We start from the raw sequence: 11,503 nt of genomic DNA on the forward strand, positions 1-11,503 counted from the left end.
CTCTGAGGATGTAGACAAATGTGCATTCTGCAAGCAGCTGTCTCAGTGTAAGAGGTTACAACCTAAAAGAGTAACCGGCTCTCTGACAGGCTCACATGAAATACAACAACCTCTCCAATGTTATGGTAGAGACTACCAGTTGTTTCAGTCAATTAGTTTGAGAACATCCTGATTCTCCTGACTCTCTCTCCTATGTTATTCTCTTTAATGTTTATTCGCTTGTGTGTTATTTCATTAGAAGCTCAAGTTTGTAAACCCTGACTCGCACTTTTCCCTAGCCATCACCAAGAAAAGCAGCATCCTGTGCACCCAGGCTGCGCTGTGATCTGCCAGGAAAGCTCAGTGAACTAGTTCAGCAAAGTCTTAAGTTTACCCCCCAAAGTTAACCGTACTGTTATGCAGGGGGGAGCACTCACCGTACACGGCCACTGGCAGAAGCAGCAGGGTGTAGGGGACAAGTGCCTGGTGACAGGCTCGAAGCACCCACATCTCTTGTGAGCTCAGCTGGACATAGGCTTGACCATAGCCACAGAGTAGTTTACACCAGGTTTACAAAGGTGTACGTTAAACTGATGCAGAGAGAACAAAGTAGCTCACGTGTGAATTGACCACCCTAATGCTTATTGACTTCAGCCAGTTTAATTCACTGAGGACTTAACAACAAAATCAGAACTAGAGTGAGCAAAGATGCATCCATGTAGACAGTCACTTCCATGAACCTAACTGTTTTGAAAAATATTTGAGAGGTGAATCTGTCCTCTTCCAGGGCAAGGTTTCCTTCCTGAAAATGCTGCCATTTCCTGCTGCACAACGCTGCCTGACTACCTATGCTATATCTTACTTCCTCAAGAAAATTAGCAAATTCTTTCAAAACCTGTTTTTCTGACAGAGCTCTAAGGATTGTAAACTTTGGCAAAGGCGGCAGTATCTACAGCTAGCAGCATCTACAGGACAAGCAGCCACGACGGTGCTGTGATGAACTGTGTAACCGAGCTGCGCTGATGGAAGAGTGGGATGGTTGGGGAGGCGAATAGATTCTGTTTCTTCGGCCTTGTTACCTAACAAAATCCTATTTTATTGGAAACTCCTAGTGACACATGAGATCTCAAGTTGCAACAGCTACCTACTAAGGGCATGGTCACAACCACAACTCCACTGCACTGCAGTCCCACTCACTTTGCTCTCCTCAAGCTGAATACAACTACTTTTTTGCTCCTAGTGAACAGAAATACTTCAGGACCGAATCAGATGAGCACCTGAACCAGCACAAGAGAAGGGGAGGACTGCATAAGGAAGAGCAGGGAGGACAGAGCTGCAGCAGCCAGAAGTCAGACTGGTTTAGGGGCATGCTCACCCAGCCCGAGCTGCAGTTTCTCCCAGCCAAGTGATTACCTTTCCAGTTCGGTCCCATCTGCTCATCACTGCCCTAGTCTGGTGGTTACCAGCCCGCAGACCTGCCAGCATAATTGCGTGCATGGCTGCTCCCTGACCTGGTTCTGTCAGAACGAATGCAGCTGAGCTTAAACACCTCTTTTATAGTTCTTGGGGGGCTTTTGTTTCTGCTTTTAGCTGGATCACTTTGTCAGGATCAGGTTAGGGAGCAATTAAATGTGCAGTTATGTTGGCAGATCTAAGGGGGCAGCTGAATCAGGAGCAATACATCTGACCATGCTCTAAGTAAACATCTGTCCAAAGCCTTAGTCAAACAGATGTGGAGGAAAAAATGTGGCTAGTAAGTCTTGAAGTGAAAATATAATTTATGAGAAATTGCCTCTATCAAGTTTTCTTCTAAGAGGAATAGCAACTAATTTATGATATTTTCTACAGTCATACTTGTAGTGAAGTATCTATGAAATACTTCAGAAAACAAGGCATGCTTTAAATGGAAGTATCTATACAGACAAGTATTTTGTGTTCTGCCAGAGCAAGACAGGCTTTTCAGAGGTATGAACAGTTTATGCCAGTTTGAACAGAAAGCACTCATCAATTCAGTATACTGTTGCAAATGCAAAGTGTAAGCTTTGGGTTTCAGACTGCAATTTTACCTACGTTTTAAACTGGATAATTCTGTAATGCTAAAATGAAGCAAGTATTTCCTAACCTGCAACCTTGACCGCTTTTTCCGCGCCCATTTCTTGTTCTGTTCCAAGTCTTCGTGCAGCCATGGTGAGAACTGATGCAGTTTAACATGATTTGGAGGGGACAAGGGAAGGCTGAGGTTAATCCAGACCAGTTTCCTGGGCCAGGGTACCTTCAGGAGGCACAAGTGCTTATGCTGGCAAAAGGGGAGAGAAGGTGCAGAGGTGGAAATGAGCAGCTACAGACACACATTAGGCAAGACTCTTTCTCTTTTCTGTAGCACTGCTGTCCTAGAAGGTACATGAAATTGTCCCTTCACTCTCACTTCTGGGGGAAAAAAAAAGAAGCTGGGTTATGTACAAAACTGAAAACCTCTCTGAATATTACCAAAACAGTATAAAACCTCTTTCTTTTTTTTCTGTTAACTAAATTTTACTGATGTGCAAATTTCCTGAGATGCATAATAGTATGATAAAAAGACATCTTCCCCTTCCTTTTCTGATGTTCAGCAATGCTTCAGAGAACTTAATGTCCTCTGTTTCAAAACAAAGTAAAGAAGAACTAAAAACTCTGTGTCCTCGTTAGAAGTGGAGAAGTCCATTGGTAAAACTGTTAGTCACATAAATGCACTCATACACACAGAATGGCTACGTGATGCAGAGCTGAACACTAAAAATCAGCAATTGAGCATGACCGTAAAGAACGGAGAATTTCCCAGCTAGTTTGAAAATGTACCTACCTCAGTTATCCCCCAAACACATTTTGATTTGATTTATGTTCTGCTGCTTTAAAAGAAGAAATGGACCGGTATGAAATAATGCACATATTTGTAGAGTGGATACTTATACCCGAAATAAACTTTCTCTTGGGAGAATATTTTTAAAGCAGCATTTCAAACCTCCTGGCAATGGTTAGTCAGAAAATTTATCTATTTATTTTGAATAACAGTTCTCAGAATTTTTTTAACCACCAACATTTAGGATGCTGGGAGCAAGCTCAGTAATTCAAATTTCTACCCTTCCCCAAAATTACTTTTCATTGCATATAAAATTTAGTATTCATACATGCATAGGAATGCATAGTATGCACGTAGGCAGAGAAAAATGTATTTAGGTAGTACATGGCTTATTTTACAAGAAGTGTTATGAACACAAAAAGCAACTCTGCTTACTACAACTCTTGAGTCTGATAGCTTAAAAACAAAACATATTATCAGGTCTGATTAGACCTCTCACACCTACACTTTTAATATTTGGCATGTGAGTATCAATTTATAGTTTGTGGTTGTTCCGCCAGAGAAGTAAGAAATACTGAATAAATCCTGTTTTCCTTCAAGATATGTGGCACTTCTGTTATAGTGACTGAGAAATGAAAAAAAAAAAACTATATTCAGACCATGAATATAGTCTGTAACTTCTGATTTTTTCATTGAATGTAAAATCTCTTTGCAGTGATGCATCTGAAGCTTCATTCTAACTAATAGACTGAAGCTCACCATTTTAGATTCAACCACAGATTTTTTAAGGAAGTGGCAAACCATTGCTGCTAGTTGAGAAAATGAAAATTAGTCCCTGGGAGAGGATACAATCAATGGTGTGTTAATCTAACCTTCAGCTGTTAATGATTTGCACTACTATTTCCCCTGATGCTGCGGGTTCTGCTGAAATATTGTTTTAGCAGTTTCTGTCAGATTTCCCTACCTTTTTTCTGGCTGAAAAGGAAAGACTGAAGTGAAAATCTCAGCAACAGATTCTTCTTGTGCTTTTTTCACCCTTTCTTTCTTTTTCTGACCCAGTTCTTTCATGCCATGGAAACAGAAAAAGACAGAAGAATAAAAGGTTCTATTTTTTCAGTTCAAGGCTCTTTAGCCAATCTATTAGCCAGAAGAGTATAACTTCTCTTACTTGTAAAAGAGGTGTTATGCTAAACAGTCATTGTTATAATTCTGGAATTAACATATAAATAAATTACTCAGAAAATTTGTATTTTGCCTCTTTCTTTCACTTTTGGTCAGAAATTTAAAAGTTTTTTTATCAGAATTCTTATTCAAGAGAAAAAAAAAAAACAGCTGAAAAGGGTCTTGTGTTTCCGCCATGAGGCAGCAGAACAAGTGACCTGGATGAAAATCCTTGTGCTGCTCTATCCAATGGATAAGTCTATGGATCCTGATGCAGCAAGGTCTCTGCCCTTAAATATCACTTCACTATTGAAACAGTCTGGCAAAAAACACATAGTCTGCAAGCCAAATTCTGCAGAAAAGTACTGACTGACACAATACTAAAGGCACTCAGCACCTTGCAAAGCAGAGCTCCATGCATGAAACATTAGCTTCCCTAACAGCACTTCTTCCAGGAATTAATATGTCTGAAACATTTTAGTATTCCTAAAACAAAAATGAGAGAGAGACCTTCACAAAGCCATTCAAACTTCCTAACACACATCTTGGTCCCCCTGTTTAGTTTCATAAGTCATGGATATTTCCAATCTGGTTAACATGGAAACCTGTGAAGTACACATTCTCTAGAAAACTCAGTTGTTGAAGAAATCACATTTGAATAAATCCAATTTTAGCTGCATGAAAATTTAAGTAAGCCTTCAGAAGTGAAAAGCTATGGCGCACACAAATCTAATGTACTATATTTATTTTTGTTGTATTTTTATATAGTAATAAATGTTTCTCCCTCAAGATCATTTTTTTTCATAAGTCATACACTATAAGAAAGTTTTCAAAATAATTTGAATATAGGCTGTTCACTAGTTGCAAAAACAGCTTCATGAAAAAATGTTCTCAAAAAACGTAGACATTATTTTTGAGAATTTCTCATGATGGAAGTTTATGTCTCTTATTTGAAGATATATAAATAGTTTGGGAGATTGTATCTAAGTAACACCCTTACTATATATCTAGCTAACTTCTTAAGTGGCTGTAGTAACATCCTCTGTCTGGAAGCTCACATCAGGCAAATGCAGATCTTCAGGATCTTCATTAAAAGCAATTATCAGCTAGAGCAATTATCTAGAGTCTTGGCTGGATCCCTTATTACTGGATATTTTTTAAACATATAATTCCTTTTACCCATAAGATATGGCTCTCACAATTCCTATGATGTCTGTGCAGGGGAGAAGATCAGATGATCTTCATATTTCTTTCAGACACTCTGATTCCACTGAAGATTATTCCACACCAGATTGTGGCTGAATTCAAAGAACTTTAGACCACGTGCATATTCACAATTCTATCATCTGTCCAATTACATTCTGATAATTTTATTTTTAAATGCTAATGAAAATAATGGACATGTTTTCTGAAAGTTAATGAAAGAAAACTCAGACTTCAACATATGGGTCTAGCAGAAAGCACAGCCAAGTCAACTGAAGTTCCAAAATCAGCAAAAGGCGACAAACAAGATATTTACAAATGAAGTTGGAAACTATCCTTCAAGCATCATATTTAATCTTTCAGATCAGAAAGACACTTATGCTCTTTATGCAAATTCATTCTAGCAAAGTAAAATCCACCATTAAACTTTGTGTAATCACTGTAGATTAGCAATAATAATTTTAAACATAATTCTTCCCTCTTAGTGATCAAAAACAACCTTAGATTAATACAATATTTTTACTTACTCTGGCAGTCGAGACAGGATCCCTAAAGACAGAGAACTTATGCCATCATTGATCCGACCTGCCAGCTTCCGCCTCTGAACCCAACTGACAGCAAACTCCAGTGCTATAAAACCAATGAAGAATGGAATACTCTGAAAAAGAATGTGAAGAAAAGAAGTCACCATGCTAATAGAATTGCATACATTTCCAAATAATGGTTTTGCAGCTCAATATTTCTCAGCTTGGCTGGCACCCTCCTAGTGCTGTATTACATGCTCATAAATGCAGTAAAGCACCTTATGGACATTATGAATGAGAACAACCAAAGCTTCCATCTAATTTATACTACTAGCATAAACCCTGGTACATTAACCTCACCCTCTACCATGTTTATGTATGTAAAAATAATATAAATTCTCATACTCAAGTAAATCTGAGGGAGCAGCAGCTTTTGTGAACATCTCCAACAGCGAGGTAAAATAGAATCTTTCGAGTTGAAAAGTATGTTGTTTTTAAACTTATTCAGCCACTGAATTTGACATCCAATAACAGTATCTGAAAGATATATTAAATTGAGTTGTTAAATTTCTTTCTCCCTGGCATTTCTGTTCCAATGCTTTCTGCTACAAATAGAAACAGTTCAATTGGGTAACATCTTTTATCAGAGAACTCAGTGGAGCTGTTTCAATCGGGTTCATAACACGTGTCTCTTTCAAGATCAAGTAACTATGATACAATACAGACTATAGGTAGTTTGAAGTTATGGAGCAGCAGAAGCTCCACTGCAAATTGCAGGCTCAGGGCAGGACACCAGCTGGATTCCTTTACTTAGAAATCCAAAATAGTGAATAGGAAGTATATGATGCCTAGCAATATCTGAAACAGTTAATATGCTTGACTTTATACTAACACATACAGCTTTCTTCGTTTTTTTTTTTTTTTTTTCCCACCATGAAGCAGTAAGACAACCAAGCACTTGATTAAGCTTTTTGACTCACATCTTGGGAGCGCTGCAACAACGAGGGCAGAGAAACACTCAGATATCATCAACCTCCTGCCCACCAAGGAGTTCACAAAAGGAATCATTTGTAGAATACTTCTTAGTGTCTAAGAAATTACTACCTCTCTCCTGTGCCCCCACAAAAGGCTATTTCCACAGAAGATCAATGATTAACTACCACCAAAGAAGACAAATGATTGACTAACTATATATTAGCCTAGTATGTATAATTTGTATGGCCATAATACCTAAGAGCTTAAGTCATGAATCACAATCCATCCATGCTAGCTGCTGCACAAACAGAAGGAAAAGGTATTTCCTGCCCCAAACAGCTGTGTCTAAGCAGGAGATACAATGAGTGCAGAAGGATAATGCAGGTAATGCAGGGAAAAAAAAAGGAGACAGTCAGCTAGACACGAAATAGTCTTCAGTAGACTTGTCATTACTTAGCAAGTTAGTTATTTAAGAGACCTGAGAAGATATGTAGCTCTTAAAAACTTCTCAAGAAGTGTCCCTGCAAATAAAGTGGGAGAAAACACAAAGTTAAGGAAAAGATGGTGTTGGCTTCACAGAACAGGCACAGAGGCTGACCCCTTTCCATTCTATAATGTTTTACTCTCTTGCTCTCTGTTTGTAATTTCCTTCTCTTCACCCATCGCCGTAAATACTGAAGGGGAATTTGGATTAGTTTTTGTCATTTATTTGAACTACTGATCTGTAACTTGAAAGTCTTATTCTGAACACCAAATGGGAAGGTTTTCGTTATACACAAGTAATCGATTTTTATGGAAGGCAAAGGACCAATTAAAATCAGCCTTTACTTTATACAGTTGCAAAAAAATTAAGTTGAAAACTTAGTCAGCATAAATTCATGACTTTATGGTAACTCTTGAAATAGTTTGTTTTCTTAAAGTCCCAGGTCCTTATAACATAAGAATCTCAACTTTCATGTAAAACAGAATGAGAGTTCTGCGTCTCATTATTTAGGAGTGAAACCTAAAAATGTGAACTGAGTGTAAATGTGAACTTAATCTGTGGATTCTAAAAAGCAAAGAGTAAATAGAAAAGAAAAACAGTGATTATTAAATTAATGCTTTCATTTTGGGGCTTTCAGCACAAGGATTATGAAAAATTGAGATGTGCTGTTGACTTTTGAGTTAAACTACAGAAAGGCCTTAAAGCAGCCCAAGTGGTATATAACAAAAACAAAGTTACTACTTCTTCTGAAAACTATATTTAGCACACAAAGAAAAGCACTAGATCTGCCTATTTTGAAGAGAGATCCTAAGAAACTGAGAATGCAGACTATAAACTTCTTAGATAGATAACAGAGAAGATCATCATGGAAGGACAAGGTAAGTATTGTGATATATTGTAACAGTCTGGATGTACTGCACAAAAAAAGAAAATTGACTTACACTTTCTTTCTGTATCCAAAACAAAGGGAAATTTACAGTTTTCAAACTATACACTTCAAAAGTTCACATGAAAAATGAATTCCCTTATTATGGTCCTGGATTTGAACCCCACTTCCATGGGTTTTGAAGACCACCTGGACCCATTTTTCTCTGGGCATGGCTGCAGAACTTTGTTGCTAGCCACAAGTAGTCAATCGGCCATATCAGGACTATTTGAATATTTGAGTGAATTAGGAGGTGCCACCCTCTGAAACTGTAGCTATGAGATTTGCCTTCATCTTTCTGGTAGATATGAAAGAACCTGAAGCTCTGGAATAATCGTTGTCCCAATATCACTTCTATATGGTAGTTCAGGAGAATAAATGTTCAGGAACTACTAGTTTGATCAGTAGCTTGTATGACCTCCATGTCACCAACACTGTTTTTAATATGAGCTGAGGCCTACCACTTGTTACCAGCAACTCTACACTAGAAACTTTCCTCCTACATTGGCCTGAGCTCAGACAGCCACCCTACTTCCAGCTGCAGCAACAGGAGTTATCACTCCAAGCTCTCCTTGAACAATACTGTTAATCCGCATCTATCCTTGCTGAATCCCTGTTGAAGCAGGATCAAGATTCCTTCACCAAACTTCATCAGTTATGAATCCAGTCTATGTGCCCAGGAGCAGGAAAATTCGAGGTGTGACCAAGGTCTGAGCTGAACATTCATAGGAGTCCATACAGCAGAAGAAAGCCCAGGGTTATTGATGAAAACTGCTGGAAAGCAGTTTCCAAGGAAGCAGACTCAGGTGGGAACGGGAGTGCAGTAAAAGGGATTTCAATTAGGTAGAGATGGAGAGAGATCAGCTGAGTAGGCAATATTTTCACCCACAGGCAAATTCATGGGACCACTGCGCTAAAGCTTAGCTGCGAAACGCTGGAGAGGAAAGCAGCCCATGGACAGCCCCTGTGCAGAGCAGCTGGATTTGCAGCAGTGCTCTCCTTACCCTATCCAGAAGGGCAATGTTTGCTGATAAAAGCTGCCACCAATGGGCTACTGCACACTGGTTCCTAGAAAAGTTGTTCCTAGAAAGCTGCTCACTCTGCTGTACTTCTCTGCCCAACATATTTATGATACGCCACCACTGCCTGTTTGCAGCCTCTGTGCAGTAAGTCAGAGTTTACCGGAGCCAGCACGAGCTATCAGGACCTGTGAATGCATCTGTGGATCAGCAGGAACTTGACTGAATCTGCCTTTAATGAGGGTGAGAGAGAACTTATCTGTGGTCCCCGTGCAAAACTCCCACTGGCTCTGAGCAAAGTGAGCGCTACAGGCCAGGATCAGTAGCAGAGAAGGGAGCAAAGGTACCGCCATAGGGCTGAATAAGTCGGCAGGGAGGGAAGAGGGAGGAATGTGTCACTGCCTCCTGACAGGCTGCAATCAAATGATTTCTCATTTCTCATGCCTGACCTCTGTACTCTTGGCTCTGAGCTCTCGAAGACTGCATTGCCTCACTAACAATATTTGTTCTCCTTCTCTTGAACAAACAAACGAACGAATAAACAAAAGAAAGAAAGAAAGAAAGAAAGAAAGAAAGAAAGAAAGAAAGAAAGAAAGAAAGAAAGAAAGAAAGAAAGAAAGAAAGAAAGAAAGAAAGAAAGAAAGAAAGAAAGAAAGAAGGAAAGAAAAAGAGAGAAGGAAAGAGAAAAAGAGAGAAAAAAGACAATTTTTGCATGCTTTCAGAACTGAGAGGTAGAACCTTGCATTTTTTATGCTGAACAGCATAAAACTGCATTACGCAGGGTGTTATGCAGCACACTTTGCTGTCATTTCATACAGCAGCACTGCCAATTGAGACCATTATCATCAGTGCTCCGTTATTGGAGAGCTCACCTGCAGACCCCAGCTACCGGTACCCGAAGAAGGCTTTAAATACAAAAAAAAACAAACACATAAACCTCGCAGTCCCACAAGCAGCAATAAATGGGGAAGAGAAGACAGGCTTCACAACCCTATTTTCTCATTTCCAAGGGCCACGAGGCAGCGGGGAAGGGCGCGGGGCGGCGCGGGATCTCCGCTCACCTTCTCCACGTAGTCGGGCACCTCGTGCAGCGTGCGGAAGGAGCTCTCGCGCGGCAGCACCGCGTAGAGCAGCGCGCGCAGCTGCAGCGTGCCGCTCGCCATGGCCCCGCAGCGCGCAGCGCGGCCTGCGCTGCCCGAGGGACTTTACCCCTTATCCCCGCTCTGGGGGAACCGAGGGTGTCACTTGTACCGCTGTTTCGTGGCTGGGAGTCAGGGCAATGCTGAAGCAGGAGTGGCGTAGATAGAATCCAGCTCTCATGCTGTCCCGCAGAAGGGACTGAAAGCTCAGCAAATATAAAGGGACAGTGAAAATAACTGGATGCCAGTTACTCACAGAAAATGCAGTGGGGATACGGACAGGCTCTGTACACCCCTGCCTTAACTCTGAAGCTCAGAAGCAGCCATTTCCCTGTCAAATATTTGTCAATCACACTTGATATGTTTGGCATTAGTAAAAATAATAAGCTTTGTGATAAAACAGATTAGGCAGAAATAAAATAACACAATGTCCCCACAAAGCCTTCATCTGAGAAACTCTCAGTTCAACTTACGGTCTCTGCAGAAGAAATGGACTGTAAATCCTGCTGTAAAGGAACTCGCCACTCTTTAAATCCCGACAGTCATTAAATTAAAAAAGCTTGCTACCCTTTCCTTTTCTGAAAGGAACTGTGGCAGGTAATTTGAGCTAAAACTGTTCTTCAGAAAACAAAAAGAAATTGCCATTAAAATAATTAATCTATTTTTTACATCATTGTGTGTGATTTTTGCATTAAAAATGTTGAAATTTAAAGAACGGCCAGCTTTCTTTTAGACATAATCAGTATTCTGCAGCTTGAATAGTATAACTGCGACAGTGCGTGAATGTCAGAAATTTACTGGAAGTTTAAATAAAGATATTTTATGCTAGTTGAGCAAATTGCCAGTTTTTAAGAATGGCACTTAAGGTGAAATATAGACTACATTTTGGCTTTCTCTTAATATACATACCCTATACTAGTGTCAACGGCATAGATAAAAAATATTTTTTAATAAACCTATTAAAATGTTCTTAAAAAATTAATGTTAATTTACAATAATTTGAGGTTCTTATAAATGTTTTGTTCCAAGTTCTAAAACCTGAATTAATCTTAATGGAAATTTCAAATTCACCAAAAGCACACAAAACTGCAGCATTCTAACTAGATCTCCACAGAGCCAACAAAAGTTCTCAAAAAAAAAAAAAAAAAAAAAAAAAAAAAGGATTTATTTTCTTCCTAAGTCTTTCCATGGTGTTACTCTCAGATTTGGATTCTCCGGGACCACGGCGGCGTGAAGCTGCTTCCCTGTCCCACCAGGC

General features: G+C 39.5%; 1 protein-coding gene across 1 annotated transcript in view; it reads right to left on the reverse strand.

Moving 5' to 3' along the window:
• The window catches only part of AGMO (alkylglycerol monooxygenase), a 144,073-nt gene extending 133,789 nt beyond the window's left edge, over positions 1 to 10,284 (reverse strand). The window contains 2 exon segments of the mRNA XM_088533443.1: positions 5,707 to 5,837; positions 10,168 to 10,284. Coding sequence (XP_088389569.1) covers positions 5,707 to 5,837; positions 10,168 to 10,269 — 233 coding nt within the window. The 5' untranslated portion in view covers positions 10,270 to 10,284.
• Positions 10,285 to 11,503: the final 1,219 nt, after the last annotated feature.

The sequence above is a fragment of the Tinamus guttatus genome, unplaced genomic scaffold (genome assembly GCF_059628265.1).
Source record: "Tinamus guttatus ecotype Peru unplaced genomic scaffold, ASM5962826v1 Tinamus_guttatus_pri_ptg000503l, whole genome shotgun sequence".
Taxonomy (NCBI): domain Eukaryota; kingdom Metazoa; phylum Chordata; class Aves; order Tinamiformes; family Tinamidae; genus Tinamus; species Tinamus guttatus.